Source organism: Orcinus orca, chromosome 4 (assembly GCF_937001465.1).
Source record: "Orcinus orca chromosome 4, mOrcOrc1.1, whole genome shotgun sequence".
NCBI classification, from domain to species: Eukaryota; Metazoa; Chordata; class Mammalia; order Artiodactyla; family Delphinidae; genus Orcinus; species Orcinus orca.
Genome location: NC_064562.1, coordinates 90,596,565 through 90,615,517, shown reverse-complemented (window position 1 = coordinate 90,615,517; position 18,953 = coordinate 90,596,565). Strand labels below are relative to the sequence as shown.

Here is an 18,953-nt window from a genome sequence, read left to right as displayed (position 1 = left end):
TAGGTAATCTAGACAGATATGATGCTGGGTAATTAGTTAAAAGGAGATAATGAGAGACAGAAGGCCCTACCAGTGTGCTTTTTATTGGTGGCAAATTGGTGGCCTTTAAGAATCAAGCTGTCTGATTCTAAGAGAGCTTCAAAATCTAAACAGAACATGCCCACTGATTGCTTGAGGGACCTCTCTGATGCTTATGCATAGGTACTCTTTCAGCATGTCGGAGGCAATATTTTATACTTCTAAAGAGTTATGAAGAGGCAATAAGGAAGAGTAGAGCTCTCTGCCCTTTCAAAGATATTTTCTATCACTGGTATCCACTGTTCCCTAGCCATCATCCAATACTTAAATGTGTATGTATATGCATATTTTAAAAGAATTACCCATCTTTCACTCAGTCAGTATACAGCCAACTCTTGATTACCTATGAGAACATAAGTGACATTTACTACCAGAAAATTTCACATTTAACATAATCTTTTTTTTTTTGACACAGCTCACGTTCACTGTTTTACATCTCACGTAGACTACAGCCTGTCAAGACCAAGTTATCACACAAACGTTTATGCCCTCGAACCCATGATAGGTATGTGCAAGGACACTGAGCACATTCAGATAGGGCTTGGGGGAAGGGCATAAAGTGGAGAATGGGGGCAGGTGATAACTCTGGGCGTGAGAAAGGACCAATCTCAAGTTCCTCCTGAATTAGCTCTTATGGTATGCCTTCGTTATTTTAATTTTATGATTGATTACTGCAAAATCTAAAACCTGAGGCAGTCACTATTTTATATAGATAATGGAGAGTTGACTGTAATCATGTTCTTTGTTTCTTTATGACTTTAGCCCTTTTACATAAAAAATTTCACAAGAAAACATAATATAAAAAGATTAAAAAAGACTACCATATGACATCTAGAAGCATTTATTTTATGCAAAAAACTTAAATATGAATGTGCACACAAAAAGTGCACACATTACCTATGCTGAACAATGCCAAGAAACAATATATTGATGCAACAGTTGTTTTCTAAAATAAACATGAAAACGGAGCCCGGACTGGCAGACAAAAAGCAAAGCACTTATTTCCCAGTAGCACAATGCTGAAAACTGATAGCAATCCTAAACTCCTCCCACTTTCCTTACAAAGCTGCCAGAGTCCAACTATTTAAAAAAATTGACTTTTTTTTTTACATCAATAATAAAAATCTGGTGACAGACATTATAAAACCAAATGCTGGACAGTCTTTACTCCTTTAAAATTCCAAATATTCCAACATAATCACAGGAGTAAAAACCACTTTAAAGTGATATGCTTTATGAAACAAAAAACAATATGTACATTTATTGCAAATTATATTAAACTAAAATGGAGGGGAAATCAAAATATGAAGTGATATGAAATCAATAATTTTAATTATTTTCTCACTCTGATAAAAATCAGAAAGCAACATTTATAAAATTGCCACCACATCACTTTTCATAGCAGGGAACTGAAATCTGTACATCTCATTTTGCAGAAAAGTAGGCAGGCAGAAAGAATTATACATAAAAGTTTCCAAAAGGAAAAACAAACAAATATTTAATCTGATCTCTTTTCTTCTAAAAAATTAATTCAGTAGACTTCTATTTTTTTCTTGTGTAACATGGGAAATTCCTGGCTCTAAAATTGATGAATTCTCACTGTCAGTGTAAGGACATCCTATTAATTTCTTTAAAATAAAGACTGCAGCATGGAAATTAATGGTATTATGCTGTTAAACTCCAGATATGCAGGAACTGGAACCAAGTGTTAAGCAATTTGCTTAATTATTGACTTTTCATAAGAAAAGTCTGGGGGGAGGGTAGAACAGAGTTGCTTTTAGCCTCTCTCTCAAGAGTTTCTGCTGTACATTTCCATCAAAGGACTTGTGGTCAAGTGAAAAAAGGAAGTAATAGCTTTTTTCAGTTTTCAAGGCAGAAAGTGTGTTTTGAAGTTAACTTCATTTTCTGTTCAGGGTCATTCTGAATCCAAGTTTTTGCAGAAGCTAGAGCCTGCTTCTGTTTGGCCTTCATTTTCTCCCTTTGCAAATGAATTTTCTTTTTACCTTGGGGATAGGAGTAGAAGAAAGCAATGTTAGAAAAGATATAAACAGGAAAACAAACCATACACAGATTATTTAATTTCTATAGTTATTATCTAAAATCTGAAAATATTTTTTCATTGTTCATGTGACACTTTAGTTGATTTAGTAATCTTTCCCTAAATTACATAAAAACACAATACCAATGAAGTTTTTATTTTCAACCATTAAGCATTGCTACCCAGTGTCCAATCTGTTTTATTACTACAATAAAACACTAAAAGCTATTTGAAGTAATTGTGATTTTTAATGAATACTTTCAAAATTATGTAGTAGAAAAATTACTAGACAACTGGCAAATAAAAGCAGCAAAATAAGTTCTGTTCTTTAGTGTACTAAAAAAAGCAGGAAAATTTAGCTTAATTCTGTTAAGAGAAATGCCCCACTGATCCTATTTCCCTAATAGGGAGGGAAAATTATGACCTCTGGAAGCATGAAGTAGTGGGATAGGGTCTCTTTCTCTTCTCCCCTCACCTACTCCTCTCTGGGAGGAGGAAGAACCCATCTAATGGGTGAGAGGGTGGGGGAAGGAAAAACTGAGCATACTGGAATTTGGTCTTGTCTAGATTTCTTCTCCTTTGCCTCCAAAAGGTGTGTTCTGGTCTGCCTGAGGTTGTTCAATTTAGGGGCAAGGCATTAGTAGTTACCTGGCCTATGTCATTTCAGATTTGGGTGGTGGGTGGGGGGGAGTGTGGCTTGTGGGATCTCAGTTCCCCACCAGGGATCGAACCCGAGCCAGGGCAGTGAAAGCCCAGAATACTAACCATTAGGCCACCAGGGAACTCCCTGTCATTCCACATTTTTAATCAGCCACATCAGTATTAAGATGGTATCTCCTTTTTAACAATTCCAAACTTGGGAGAGAAAGATAAGGGGGCTGTTTACTTACATTCCCAAACCCCAACATAACATATACCTTCTAATAAAGATAACAATGCTAACCAAAAAAAGCTAATAAGTGATTAAGATTCTTACATAGTATTAAATTAATTTGTTATAATAGATAAAATTTAATAATATGATATCAAAGAATCCTCTACAAGCTGCCTGCTGCACCTTCAGGAAGCTTCCCTTTACTAGCTCTGAGTCCTCAGTATCTTCCTGGCTGCTCTCACAGACTTTTAAACGATCCAGATCACTGGAAGAATTTCCTGGACTTGATTCTATGTCCCAAAGTGAATCGCCATCACTTCCGAGCACTTGGCTTCTGAAAAATTTCATATTATTTTGATAAAAATTCACTTGTTACTGAAGAATATTCATATTAAACTAATACACGGTTGTTAATACATGAGGAAACACACTTAGGGGATACTTTAAGATACAAACCGATGTGATGTGAGGAAACTCTCAATATACAAATGAGCACAGGAAATCGGGAAATCCTTTGCTTAAAAAAAGTAGAAATTCCAAGATTCTTGAACACTCCAATATTAAGCATACTAAGCAAAACATATTAATCCAAAGATGGGAAAACTATAGTCTGTTATCCTATAGGTAACTTCCTTAAATTCACAGTTTCCCCTTAAGTCCCAAGTTTAAGGACTGTGTCTCCACTGGTGTTAATTGATATTTTCTTTTTCATGGAAGAATTTGACCTCAAAGATAAAACATACTCAAGAATCAGCAGACCTATAAAAACACATTTTCAATGCAAAATATTTGGAATTGTTTGCCATTTGAATAATAATTCAAAAACAAAAGAAAAATAACTGAAATGATGATGAATCCTCCATTCCCAAACTCAGGAAGCCAACATTAAGTGTCCAGTTGTTCAGATACTATTTCCTGACTATAGTATACAAATGGCTGATTTTCATAAATTTACAGGGTAAATTCAAGGAATTTTCTGAAAAGAAGTAACAATTCCAAATGCAGCCCAAAATATAAACAGGAACATTTATTGGCACGCGCGCGCGCACACACACACACCCCTCTGATGGAATAGATTTACTGCAAAAATCCAGAGGGATCTAAAAATCCTACAGGTAAGTTTACAAGTTAAAATGTACCAGATTAAATTCTATGCCAGGAAATTTCTGTACAGTTTTTGTATTTTGGTGGAATAACATATCTATCCTTGAATTAATAAAGTATATAAGTAGGAGTCATACTAAAAATTATTATTTACCTAATGTCAGTGAGAGGACCTAGTAAGAGGAATTCTAGAGGGGTTACACATAAGTGATTGCTATGGTATTTAAATGACTGTAGAGGCTACCATTTATCAAGGGTCCTACTTTTACAGGGCTGAAGGATTAGTGAGGTTACAAACATAAAGCATCTAGACTGTGGTTGGAATATACTAGGGCCTCAAAAATGGTTTTCATTAATTATTTAATAATAAAGTTGAAATCATACAATATGATGAGTATAAATACCAAGTAATAAAAATGGGCGTTTTCTGGAGGTGGTCCTAGTATACAGTGTAGACTGACCGCCTCGAGATCATCTTGTATTCAGACAGATCTACAAAGGAGCACATGGAGTAAAGAAGGGAGGGTAATGTCAGGAAAGGCTCTTTTCAGATGTTAATGTAGGGACAGTTGTGACCAGCGCAGGAACTGACCATCAGGGAAGTGAGAAAGCAAGCAAGTAAAATCTGTGAAGAATAATGCAAGGTAAAGGAAAAGACAGATGAAATAGTGTTAGAAAGCAGGGCCACAGAGAAGCACAAGGGTACTGGGCCTTATTTCTCAAAGGCTTGCATTCAAGCTTAAAATCCGGGGGTAAACTACTTTAGTGCAGTGATCCAGATCCAGATCTGGTTCCACAATGCAAGGACTCTAGGCTATGCTTCAAGTTGCCAGGGCAGTAAGTGAGCTGTTCCTACCATTCTGGGTTCATCCTTAGCTCAGAAATGTGGTGCTTGGCTCTCAGCTTTGGCAACCCTATTTCTTCTTTTACTAATGAGATGGTTCAAAGTGTAATGATAACCTTAACAGGATGATTCAAGGTGTTATATTAGCTCTGTATTCAGAATTGTTCAATCATGTGGCTTTAACCTGTATCTGATCCTCACCAGGTCTCAGGAAAATACAGGTGAGATGTCAAATCAATCATAGGTAATACCTTTGGTTAATCATAAGTATGTTTAGAATCTTGTATGAAGGTGAAAACTATAGTTTCCCATGAAATAAAAATAAAGCTGGCACCTTCAGGATTTTGACCATTCAACGTTTTCTCCTCAAGCTGAAGGATAGTTAGAACAGCTGAGTCACAAACAAGGAAGTTTTGTTTCAGTGTGCCCGTCTATTCCATCGCTTGGTGGTTACTATACCTTAAAACATTTCCTTTTACACATTAAGAGAAAAAGAAAATAATAGAGTTGTGAATGTTCATAGTTTAAAGGAGAAACACAACCGCAGCTGCCACTGTTAGCAGTACAGTAAGGCGATTAATAAGGGACACAGCCTGGATTCAAAACCCTGTTCTGTGTAGCACTGGCCAGGTGGCCTGAGAAAGTAATTTTTTTAGGTCTAACCCCCTTATCTCTAACATAGGGTTGTACTTGCTTCATAATGATTGTTGGCAAGGCAAATATACATTCAACAACCTTTCCTTATTATCACTATTATTTCTACCAATATATATGCCAAGCACCATTGCAAATACCCCATACATTATTCTACCTAATATTCACTACGGTCTTTCAATGTTCTTATAGCATTAGGGGCTTCACTTAAGTTTGCCACTTGAATTCAAGAACATCTGATCTCTCTGTTTTTTCCCTCTCTGAAGCTAAAATACTTTAGCTTTTGTTTGCATGAACTCTGAAATAGGTTAAAAAGATGACTATAGTTGTTTGGTTTAACCTACGATTATTTTAAATAAACCAGCTTCTTATGTAATAATTATAAATAATAAACTATATGCAAAGATTTTCCATTTCATGGAAACTACCACATATATTAACTACATTAGCTATTTAAAATATGGAAGTAAATATATTTTCAGAGCATCCTCTGTTAAACTAGTTTTGTGTGCAGGTATAGTTCCTGTAGAATTAAGACTTAATTTTACCTTAAAGTACAATATAGTGTGGACTCCAGAGTGATGCTGCCTGGTTTTAATGCTGCCTCCACTATGTATATAAGCAAAGGGACCAAAAGCTACATGGACTCTCTATTCCTGGTTCTCTCCTCTTTATAAACTGGGGATAATGATAGTACTTACCCATGTAGAGATGTTTTAAGCATTTAATAGGTTAACAAAGAGCTTAGAATTGAGCCTGGCTCATAATAAGCATTATATTAGTGTTAGCTATTATTCATCTTATGTAGCAATTTTTTAAGTGAAATAAAATATATGTAACATAAATCACTGCCATTCATCTCTAGAATATTTTCATCTTCCAACTGAAACTCTGTACCCATTAAATAGTAATGCCTATTCTCTCCTCCCGCTCTCCCTGGCAACTACCTCATTCTGTCTGTATGAATTTGACTACTCTCGTATCTCACAGAAGTGGAGTCATACAGTATTTGCCCTTTGGGGTCTGGCTTATTTCACTTAGCATAATGTCCTTAAGGCCCATCCATATTGTGGCATAAGTCAGAATTTCATTGTTTTACATAGTAATAATAAAATAATTCTTATACTTTTTATCAATCAGTAGACTTAAAGTGAAAGTTTTCTGCTCTATTCTGGAATTGACAAGCTGGAGAAATATATTCTTTGAGGGCGAGAACCTATCCATTTTGGATACTTTTGTACTGCCAACATCCAGCGCAATGCTGGCAGTTTAATCTGTCTGTATTTGTTAGAAGAACAAATGAAAGTATAAGGAACAATACTCATGTGCCTATAATACATTCAATCCTATGCAAGAGGCTATCATGAGTAATACAGAGTTTCGGGAGTAAGTTAGGTTTCCAAGCCAAAGTCATAATGGCTAGAATTTAAGGGCACAGTTGTATATTAGATTCAGGAAAGAATGGAAAAGACAAAAGGAAGCTTGGGAGAAAGTTTCAGAATGTCCTTCTATGTTTTGTTAGCCACGAATTAGTAGTCAATAATTCAACCAGAAGTTTCTGAAATATGTGTGCAAAGTCTTTGATCTGTTTTACTGAAGTACAGTGTTATCATGAACACCAAATTTAACCATCTAACTTCACTGAGAATATAAAACCATCAAAGAATTCTATATTTTGGATAACACATTGCCCAACTGATCTACTAAATGGCATACTTAAGACTTCTAAGGTGTCTTTTCACTCTTGAAAAAGATGTTTTAAGAGTTTTAAAAGGCCCAAGGCCATTTTTAATCAACACCAGTCTCTGGCATGTAAGCCATTTTTGTTGGTTTGTTTAATGCTTTGGGGGCAAATGGTGTAACTAAAAGCAGAGCAATGGGTTTTACAATGCTCAATTTCAGAGACAAGGTTGGTTGCTACTGAAAACGTTTTCAGGGTCCAAGTGAGTGCCTGCATATTTTGGTTAGATGTCAAAAGGACAGCACATGAGAGGTAAGGTCAGGTGGCTCAGGTGGCCTGGGTGTGATGATCAGTACTATTTTATGTGGGTGAGGAATGGCTAGAATTCTAGAAACCCTTAAGAGAAGTCTGGCAATCTCCAATGAAATTTGTTCAGCTTTTGTATAACTAAAAATATAGTAAGAGGTAAAGCAACTAGAATTCAAAACAATGGTTAAAATAATTACTGAGCATTTAGTCTGTACAAGGCATTTTGTTAAGTGCTTTATATTTAATGACCATTTAATTCTTGGAACAGTCCTTTGAGGAAGGTATTATTATACTGCCTTAATGATGAAGAAAAGGAGGCCGAGGTTAAGTATGTTGTTCCAGGTCAAAGGTCCAGGTTTGAGGAGAAAAATAATAAATTTGCCCCCAATACTGGCTTTCCTTACTACACTTTTAGTCCATAAAAGTAGAAGTGACTAAGTAGAAGAAACACCCATTACTTAGTCAGGTTTGGGCCTGGATCAGCTGCCATGAGATGTTGAAAAAGGTACTCAGAGACACTTAAAATGTAAGAAAATTTAGTAGCCTCAAACTTCCAAATTTCAAAAATGGTAATTTTAAAAAATGTACTTTATAAAAATATTGAAGCAGGATGGTGAGGGTGTCCTGACATGATCAGAGCTGGTTCTTTCCTAGAAGGAACTGAGAATCTTACAATCTAATTCAGGGGGGAGATGAATTAGGTATAGGTATATAAGGAAAAAGAAGCAATGTAGAGCTAAGTTCTAATTGTAGACCAAGTAAGGAGCCAACTTCTAGATCTCATTGGGGCACCACTGTTACAGTGTGGAAAATCTGAAATCCCAACACAAACATGATCAAAGATGAGTAGCTGTGAGGGAGGGTGGGGGAGAGGTAAGTTGCTGACTTATATTAAAATTTACTGTAACAAGTGGAAATAAAGAGCATGCCATGACATCTATCTATTCCACTCTGGGATCTCTGTATCAAAAAGGTAGCCGTTTATATTTAGAAAACCCCATGCAACTATGTGAGGGACACCAAGACAATGTTATCCTTGCTAATAAATAGAAACATCAAAAACCATATCCTAATTAAAAATTAACCAAAGAAAAAAGGAGATCTTTCTTCAAATTGTTGTCCTGAAAGTTATGAGATAAAAGCAAATGCCACCATAACTTACTCAGGAAAACCAGGGGCAGTTTTCACTCCCAAATGCCTAGGTGTTTGGGGGTGACTGGCAACTAAGATTAAAACAAGATGTCTAAATTCAAAGTTCAGAAAGAACGGTGTACGTTACCTTTGTAAGTCAATTTGTCTCTCTGCTGGTGCTGCCTTTTTGGCTATGTCTTGCAGTTTGGGTGCTTTGGCATTACCTGCTTCCAAACCTCCAGGGCTTTCCTGATTGACTGCGGCTCTCTTTCTTCCCTTGCTAAGAGGTTTATTTATATCATCATTTCTGGTTGCATTGCCCTGAGATTCAGACTTGGGTCGACGTCCTCTCCTGGGTTTTGAAGGGGCAGGTGGTCCTGATTCATCTACTTTCTCATCTGTTTTTTGTTGGATATTCTCTGCACCAGCTGCTGTTACTGTTCTTTTCTTTCCTCGGTCACTGCTGATGTTGCCCTGGGCAGCCTGATCAGAATTAACCTCCTAAAAGAGCAGAAAACAATTATATGAACATAAATTCCTTAAATATCACTGATCTATACTACAAAGAAGCATTCTGCAAGTATTTTAAAAGAGTTGGAATTCCAGGGCTTCTGATTAACTGCTTACATCCCATGAAGAATGTAAACTCCTCAAGGATAAGGACTGAATGAGGTGCCTACCATAGTGCTTGGCATATATAATATACTCAATAAATGCTTACTAAAGTGCATAGGCAGTTATATAAGAGAAAACCTACTCAGTTTTGCTTTCATTTTAAATGAAAGCATTTAAATGAAAGCATTTAAAATTTGCTTTCATTTTAAATGACAAGGTCCTTTTTATTGTGGTATGCTCTTAATGTATCACTTTTCAAAAGAGGGGGGAATGTTTTCATAATTCAATGTTATTTTCTTTCTCTATGATGCATCTGACTATAATAATCTTTGTAGTTCTGTGACACAAAGTTCTTTAATATCTCACTCCACTCATTCATTCTAACTTTTGTCTCTTCTTTATCAATCGTTAACCTTCTACTTTTTTCTGAGCATTCTCTTTTTTCCTCTGTTTGGCATATATATTACATATTGTCATCTAAAATGTTCAAAGTAATAAAATTCCATTTTAATATGAGACATAATGGACATTAGGAGGAATAATAGTTTTCAGAATGAAAGTGACCTTTATATGTATGATATTTAGGAGTCAATTATAATAATTTTAACTGATTCAAGGGAAACAAAGGAACACTATCCTCACCCAAAAAGTGACTTTATCTTTTCAATTAATTAATTTTCATTTCCCCAAAAAATGTTTTCAATGACCAGGGAAACACATAAATCTTTCATGTTTCAAGAAAATTTACTTAAATGAAAACTCGTGAAAGTAGTATCTTAAGTTAGAAAATCCACAAATCAGTGTTTCACGTTGAGGATTAACATTAAAGTAAACCCTATCTTAAGAGATAGTATCAGAGCCTTTAACATGGGCAGCTAGACTTAAATCCATCCTTCCAGGATGATGAGCTAATGACTCCTACTTCTTTCACCCTCTTGGGATGTGGAGAGTCGTGTTACAAAAATCATCAAAAGGGAACAAGAGTAAGGTGGGCCACAGGATTTAAACTGTAAAACAATACAAAATGGATCAGAGAAAAGATATGCGAAGGCACCCTGGAGAAAGATGGAGATTCCTGGGCAAAATAAGAAGGGTCAATAAAAACTAAGTGTGGTTAAACTTGAAGTAGAAACCATTCAACTGAATGCCTGTTAGGTGCAGTGGCTGCTGGGCATAGATTGGGGAACAAAACTCTTATTTTTCCTGTCCTCAAACAGATTAGCATAGTAGGTGACTAATTTTTTAAAGAGTAAACAAACATTTAAGTACAGATTACCCTAAATGCTAAGAGATTAAAGAAAAGGGCATTCAGAAAAAAAAAAAAAGGAAGCATCAATTTCTCATTGGTTCTTCTGGGGAATATTAATTAAATAATATCAAAGCAGGACTTATCACATGAAAAGTGAAGTATTTTAGACAGATGGAAGAGGCAGCATGAAGTACCTGAAGAAGGAAAGAGCTTGGAAGATTGAAGGAACTTGAAGTGATGTGAGACTGGTATAAGGTAGGAGAAGCAGGCATGGGCCAGATCATGAATGCCTTATGGGACATGTAAGAAATCTGATTTTATTCTAAGTGGTGATAAAAGTCATTGATGGACTTTAAACAGAGGACAAACATAATCCAGATTATATTTTAAAAAGATCACACTGGCTGCTATATTTGGTGATGAGATTGGAAGGGAGCAAGAATGTTAACAAGAAGGTAGAACTACTACAGTATCAGACGTTGAGTTAGGGAGTTCCCTGGTGGCCTAGTGGTTAGGATTCCAGGCTTTCACTACCATGGCCTGGGTTCAATCCCTGGTTGGCGAATTTCCTGCAAGGCGCATGGCATGGCCAAAAAAAAAAAAGTTGAGTTAAACAAGAAAAAGATAATTTAAAAACGGGCAAATATGAACAGGCAGTTCACACAAGAGTACATCCAAACGGTCAACAAAAATACTGATCATCAGAGAAATATAAATTAAAACAATAGTGAGGCATTAGTTTTGATACTTTAAACTGAAAAAAATTCAAAAGAACTATAAACCTGTTGTTAGTGGGTATACAGAGAAAAAGTACCCTGCTGGTAGAAATGTCAAGTGTTCTAATTTTCGAAGAAAACAATATGAAAATATCTAAAATCTCTAGTATATTTACTCCTTGACCTGGCATTCCCACTACTAGAACTTATTAGCCCCTAGAAATAAAATCACCAGTAAATTTAATGCAACATTGTAGTGACAAAGAACAGGGAAAGGAAGTATTTATGTGTATACAAACATGAAAATGATAACACTGTAGAGAAAAAATGGAACACACAAATAAGGCTGTTTAAAAGGGGAAAAAAAGACTATTAAATGTCATGCACATGATCATATTTACACATTTATGAACATTACATTTATGTGCATATGTATAAAGAACTCATGCAAAAGCCAAATGAAGAGGAAATCAGTTGTCAGCTGTAGGCATGAAGAAATAGAAGACTCTAAAGGGCAACACTGGTGGTATTGCCTGCCTGCTCCACAGAATGTTAATGTGTTATTTCTTCTTTTAACCACCTCCCTTATTCATTCTTCATATTACCATTTGATTTTGCTCAGAGTAAATAATAGGAGAAAATGTTCTGATTTGTAAACATGGATATACAATTTGCTGGATAATTTTTATATACATAACTAATAAATTGGTTTATGCATCAATCTCTTTGAGAAATTGGTTACCAAGAAACACTCTCTTAGATCTTTATCTTCTTTCAGTACAACAAGATAGTGTTTTGAGCCTGCAAGACTGAGAACCAGACCCTGGAAAGAAATGACCGTATCAACTTCTGGGAGATCCGACTGGGAAGCTATCAGGTTTTTGTCAAAATACAACCCCAGTCTCTTCAGGCAACAGTGAATCTGTTAAACATTCTTTGGAAGTATGAAAAAGTTAAAACAGTGTTTGGAACAATATAATATTACAGATCAATCAAAGTAATATTTTGGCCCCTCAGAAATTAGAATTTAAATGTCCAATTTATCTTCTATACAATTCTACAGCAGAGGTTGAAAAGGTTATAGATAGATGTTTGTACTAGATAAATATTTGCATCCCTGTACCACCTCTTAATACATATTATAAGCATGTTTATGTATCTGTGGCAATATGCATATCTGCATCTAAGCATGATTATGTTCAATGTTTAATTCTATAGAAGGATCCCACAATATCTAAATCTACTGGTTTCTGAATTCTAAGAGTTTTGAAAGTGAGAGGTTCCCTGTTACCTGAGTTTACTGACATAATGAAGTTCAGATAGCAAACAGCAAGAGTATGGATAGTCAGAGACTGACTTAAAAAATGTATCCTTACCTATTTAGTTTGAATTCAGATGATAATTTTGGATAGGAAAAGTTCAGCTACTGTGGAATAACTGTATAGTCCCATATTTTATGTACCTGAGGATAACTCCTAAAACATTTGATAATACCATAAATATATGGGGGGTAAAAAAAAAGTATGTCAAGAACATGATTTTATAGAAAAAGAAATAATAGTATTAGGTCATTCTTACTGAGGCAAGTTATCCTCCTACCAATGTTATACTCCTTTCTGTCCTGCCAAAAAATTAAGAATATCGGGGGCCACAGTTAAAAGATACACCATCAAAGAATGCAGCTGTTAAATAAAAACTCAAACATATTTTAAAAGGTCAGCTCATTAAGTTTAACTTAAAACAACGACAACAGAAACAGTGTTGATCCCTGGTGGGAGTCAATGAAGTTTTGAAAACAAGGTCTCAAAACACTTCAGTTCCTATTCTTTCAAGGTATTGGGAGAAGGTGACCACACAAACTCTGGTAAATGAAGACAGTGGACAAAGAATCACTTCTGTAGAGTGGAAGCCCAGTAAGTATAGCAGGGGGTGGTATACACACAGGTATAGTATGTAGTATATATTAATGTGTAGACTGTGGGTTTCTTACCCCATCATAAAATTGTAATAAGAATCTCCATGGGAAAAACCCACTTGTTAAATTTTAAAATTTACCTTATTCTTTACTGGGTCAATATTCTTTACAGGTGTCACAGAAATAATTCTCACAGGGTTCTCTTCATTTTCACTAACTCCAGTTTCTGCTGCCTCTGAACTCTGTTCCCTGTTGAAGAGAAATAAACCAAAGCTTCTTTATTTCACCATATGAATAGGAAGTGTACTCTCTCACTATACCAATAAGGAAAGAGGCTTAGGCTGATTTAGAAGCCTGGCCAAGTGAAGTAACGTTAACAAGACTCAGATCTTCTGTGGTTACAGACTACTGCTCTACTATATCAAGTTTTGGATTTCCATCTTACCTTACTAATGTAAGACAGAAATGACTGCCTAAAACCACCAGATAGAAAGCGTAGTTGACAAGGAACAAACAACACAACTATTCTATAAGCCTATCTGTTGGGGGGTGGAAAACCCTAAAACAAAGCAAAAATACAACAGATGAGCGTATAGTTTTCTCCAGTCTGTGTTCTTAATGCTCTGCAAGGGAAGGGGCTGCAAGAAGAGGCCATAGGGGAGGTGTCTGACCCCCACCATCTATGTAAACCACAGATGTTCCACCTTAATTTTTTAATATTTTGGGATTCTACTGCTAAAAATGTGTTTAAAACACCACCACTGAATTTATGCTTAAAATTTCATGATTTAGAATAAAATCTTTAAAAGCCTCAATATTTAGTGTTGGTAAGAGTAGGGTCAGTCAGATGGAAATTTTTATGCAGTAGCTAAGACAGTAAACACTTGACATGTTAAACATGGAATCTTTTAAATAAATATTTATTTGGTTGTGTCAGGTCTTAGTTGTTGGCGTGCAAACTCTTAGTTGCAGCATGTGGGATCTAGTTCCCTGACAAGGGATCGAACCTGGGCCCCCTGCATTGGGAGCACAGTCTTAGCCACCGGACCACCAGGGAAGTCCCAAACATGGAATCTTTAATAAATGGAAAATGTTATTAACAATGTTATCTCTACTCATGCTATACTAATTTTGAGTTAAAAATTAAAAAGCATATAAATTAAATTTATTTAAAGAGTTACATTTTCAGTTCTCCTAAGTGTTAAATTTAAACACAGACACACACTTCCATGTAAATTAGTTTTAGTATATTACTAATTCTTACGTTTTTCCATTTAACTTTTCTACACATTTAGAATGCTAAACAGTTTCAAAATGTGTACTACACTCTCAATTTCCATCATTAATTATACTAAAATTTAGCACTACTGTTTTTTACTAAGATGTTTCCTAAAGTCCATTTTTGTGATACAGTGCTTTAAGAAAAGAAACTGAAAGATGAACCAAGTAGTGAGTGATAGTAACAAAAACAATTGGAGAAAAAAATTGCCTTGATCGATTTCCGGTGGAAGGGTTCAGCTCTGAATTTACATTAATATTGCTTCCAGTCTCAGCTCCAGTGCTTCTAACATATGGTTTCCTTCCCGTTGCTGATAAAGGCTTGTTTACCGCACCTAGTACTCCAGCAGGTTTTGGCTAAAAATTACATATACGCATGTTATTTTATACCTTACTGAAAGGAATACATACAAATTTAGACACATGTAAGGGATACTGTTTCGCTTACAGCCAGGAATTGTTGTTGCTTTGGAAAGTTAAATCCTAAATTTATTAGAAATGATAATTCTGTAAAACTATATCTAAACATAATTACAAATCAAAAGCATTACCTCTACTTAAAAATAACTATGCAATATTTAATTATTCCTGTTGCTCAATCAAAACAAAGTGTCCCTAAAACAGTGAAATACATAATAATTAAGACACAATAAAATGTCTTACAGGTAAACTACTGAGTATATATAGTAATAGTTTAGACACTGTTTATCAAATACTAAATTTTCCTTTGCTCTTTTAGATGTCATATTACCTTTATAGAATATAAACTGTCTAACTTATTAGTACTTTAAAATTATCTTTATCTTACACATCTAAATTTATTATATCATTTTTCAGGGAAATCTGCTTTGTGAATTCTAAATAACTTGAAGCCTATCAGTACTGGTGAGAACACATGGTTGTAATTCTAAAGTGGTTCATGGCAAAAAAAAAAAGCCTGAGAGAACAAATGCTTTAGATGCTATAATCCACAACATGATCCCTAAGAATCAGGAACTATAAAATCTGAGGGACATTTAAAGGTTATTTCTAAGAATAGCAGAAGTAATATGCACATGAGATAAAGATCCCCCAATTATCTAGTACATAATACCTTTCCTGTTAACAGAAGTACTCTTGTCTCTTCTGAAATATAACTCTTGTCATTACAGAAGTCCTATCAAAAAAACAAACAAAAAAAAGTAAACATATTTTTATTGTCCATACAAGACTTCAAGGCATTCTGCTTTACCATAACAGTTTCATTTGCGCTAAGAAACATATCAAACCATCAAAGCATATTTCATGAACCATACCATAAGTCTAGTTTTAAAATTAACTCAGTGACACACAAGACTTAGTCAAATGTCAGATATAAATTACTTAAATCACATTTTTTTTTGGCAGTGCCACGTGGCTTGCAGGAGCCTAGTTCCCTGACCAGGAATTGAATCCAGGCCATAGTCGGTGAAAGCACGGAGTCCTAACCACTGGAATGCCAGGGAATTCCCTTAAATCACATTTTAAATAAAACACATTTCTATTCTTTCATATGGTTCAGGGCAAACAGTCTCCAGTTTATTCAATGAACTATGTTCTCCACTCTATTATAAAATTTACTTTTTAAAAAAATTTATTTGGCCACACCACGTGGCACACGCGATCTTAGTTCCCCGACCAGGGACTGAAGCCACGCCTCCTGCAGTGGAAGCACAGAGTCTTAAGCTCTGGACTGCCAGGGAAGTCCCTAAAATTTACTTCTTTGGGGCTCCCAAAGCATCCAAAATGGTACTATGCATATATCAGGCACTTAATATTCACTAAAAGAACCCCATACAGAATCTCAAGAAAATTATCCTTACTGAAAAAAAATCTGTTACTTTAATTAAAAATGTTTTGTTTCCTAGAACCATAAGTAGACTGTCCAAACCATAAAGGTAAATACACCATCAAAATCTAATTAAGTCAATTGTAATGTTCTTTGGCTGCAGTGATATTAACTAGTTAATAAATGAATTAAACCAAATGTGGACACTGATGATACTTCTGAAAGTTACATCTGTATAAGAGTTCAATTTGATCCTATGGTGCCTCTATCTGTTAATTATCCTGGGAATAGCACACGAGTAAACCACAATGGTCTCACGGAAGCAAAATGACTTACTGCTGTCTGGAAGTTCATTAATTTGTAAGTAATCGCACTTAAAAAATTATTTTTCTTTTATTAAGTTTACCTTCACACTAGTGTCACAGAAAAGAACAGAAGGCTTAAATGTGCCTATAAAAAGAAATAACACTTTTGGCATGTATTCTAGGCAAGGCTGTATCTTTCTTTTCTTCCCCACAAAGGCTTTTATGTAGCTAAAAATATTGTTACATGAAGATATACTATAGCTTCACTAAGCTATCTTAATATGCCTAGTTTTCTCCTGTCTGAATTTATACCATATTAAAAGCAACATATTAGAAAAGGCAATGAGGAAAGCTGATCATTTAAAACAGAAAAAAAACAAAATTATTATTAAGAAGGCTAAAGACATTCTAAGTTTCAATATCAAAACAAAAAACAATTAGAATCAGGTGTAGTGACAAACAGCAATTTAAATTCTTGATGATGTATGAAGATTCTATTTGGGTACTATTCCAGTCACGATAGCCCTGGGTCAACAATAAAGTAAATTTAAATTCAGGAGCTCACTCAGGAGTGTTTATAAAGACCAGTAAATTCAATTAGAACAGAAGTAACTTTGCAATCCTTATTATTCCTATCAAAACCAGGCAGAGTAAATTCTGAGTACTAAATCAAAGTCTGATTAAAATTTTTGTTGAAAATTTTAAATGCCTTATTTTTTCCAATTAAAAATATTCAGGATATATTTTTAAACAAAGCACAGGAAAGTTAAACTTTAAAATACCACCTTAAAGTGGGTAATAAATAAAAGGCATTCTTTTTGAAAAAGTTTCTTAATCCAAATTAGCTGCAAAAACTTAAAGAGCTTTAGTTAGCTGAAAAATTTACTTACATGGAAAACTTCATTTGCTGACAGCAGAATAAATGTACTATTTATTATTAATACCATTTATTAAATGCTTACTTTGTGACAAACTCTTAGAAACCTAGGTATATTAGTAATTGTTCACAGGTATTATCATCATCTGCATTTTAGAGATGAAGACATTGAGGCTTAGAAGAGTTAACATGTGTAAGGTCCCTCAAATTAGAAATGGTTGATTCGAATCCAGGTCTGTCAATTGCCAAGACCAATTCCATTCATTCTAACATTTTATTTCATATATAGATGTATATATATTTATACTCTACCAAATATTTTGTTTACTTCTTGTCTGAAAAAATACTAACAGTGTTTTAATGAGATGAAAACAATTTAAGAAATTTGAAAATTCCTCTTACATATTAGAAATATCCAGAAGGAATAGCTCACATAGGAACACCACCACCAAGCTTGATTTGTATTCTCTACTCTGTAAGGTGAGAATGATATTTTTCAGGCTTTGGAAGACAATCTCCCATTTCTTGATAAACTCACAGAGGTATTTTTTTTTTTTTACTCTGTAGTCAAGACAATCCAATACTTGCCACTAGGGTTGATGGTAACAAATTTAAATAGGTTTAGTATGGTAGAAAAATGAAGGGAAGAAATTACCTTTTCAGGTTGTGTAAAAAATTTCATTGGAAGGACTGGATCCTTTGGTGAATCTGCATTGCATAAAGCACTTTTACTATTTATAACACACAGGGCCACATCACACACTGTATAAAGTTTCTAGGGAGGAAAAAAAAAAAATCACATATACCTTTCAGTAGTGAAAAATAACCACAAGTACCAATTCTAACCAATATATAAAATCGAATCAAAACAATAATATGGGGTTATTATTTATTCCTTGAACATTCTGCATTTGTATTTGGCATTTCTTCTTATGTAGCCTCCTAGTAAACAACAACAAAAAAGACCCCTTCATCTTAATTTAACATGAATGCCAAGTATGTGTTAAAAACAATAAACCAAACTAAAGGAAACATACAAAAAGAATATCTACTTGTCTGTAACTCTTACTAAAAGTTCTTAAGACAGCATAGTTGTAAATTTTACTAGTTCTTATTCCTGTGCTCTGTAGAAGTTTTAATATCTTTTTCAAAGTAGTAAATGTTCTTCAAATAATAGAATTCAATTTAATGAAATAAAGTAAAAACTAAGTATGTATTTTTAATAAATGTTCTGTAATCTATTTTATTATGTAATAGGAAAAACAAGTGGGACAAGGGTCATAATATTTTTTCCTGTAATATCTTAATACCCACTGGCCTAATATATATCTTACTTCATTTGTCTTGGATTCATCTGGAGACTGGGCATCTTTTGTTAGCTTGATGTTCTCTGCCATCTTTTTCATAAAGGCATGGCTGTTATTTTCATTCTTTGTCATTAAAACTTCAAGCATGAACCACAGGCACCTAAATGACAA

The 18,953-nt window shown here is 34.6% G+C and overlaps 1 protein-coding gene across 4 annotated transcripts in view; it reads right to left on the bottom strand.

Moving 5' to 3' along the window:
- Nucleotides 1-903: 903 nt before the first annotated feature.
- Nucleotides 904-18,953, bottom strand: part of PDS5A (PDS5 cohesin associated factor A) — a 127,444-nt gene continuing 109,394 nt past the window's right edge. For 2 of the 4 annotated variants that reach the window (XM_049708776.1, XM_049708777.1), the window contains exons 27-34: nucleotides 18,810-18,942; nucleotides 18,131-18,250; nucleotides 15,580-15,642; nucleotides 14,698-14,843; nucleotides 13,349-13,457; nucleotides 8,862-9,214; nucleotides 3,174-3,324; nucleotides 904-2,081 (exon numbers count right to left, since the gene is read on the bottom strand). In XM_049708776.1, the coding sequence (XP_049564733.1) occupies nucleotides 2,046-2,081; nucleotides 3,174-3,324; nucleotides 8,862-9,214; nucleotides 13,349-13,457; nucleotides 14,698-14,843; nucleotides 15,580-15,642; nucleotides 18,131-18,250; nucleotides 18,810-18,942 (1,111 nt within the window). In that variant the 3' untranslated portion in view covers nucleotides 904-2,045. The remainder of the gene's footprint in view (nucleotides 2,082-3,173; nucleotides 3,325-8,861; nucleotides 9,215-13,348; nucleotides 13,458-14,697; nucleotides 14,844-15,579; nucleotides 15,643-18,130; nucleotides 18,251-18,809; nucleotides 18,943-18,953) is intronic. The other 2 variants (XM_049708778.1, XM_049708779.1) reach the window with 2 other exon arrangements.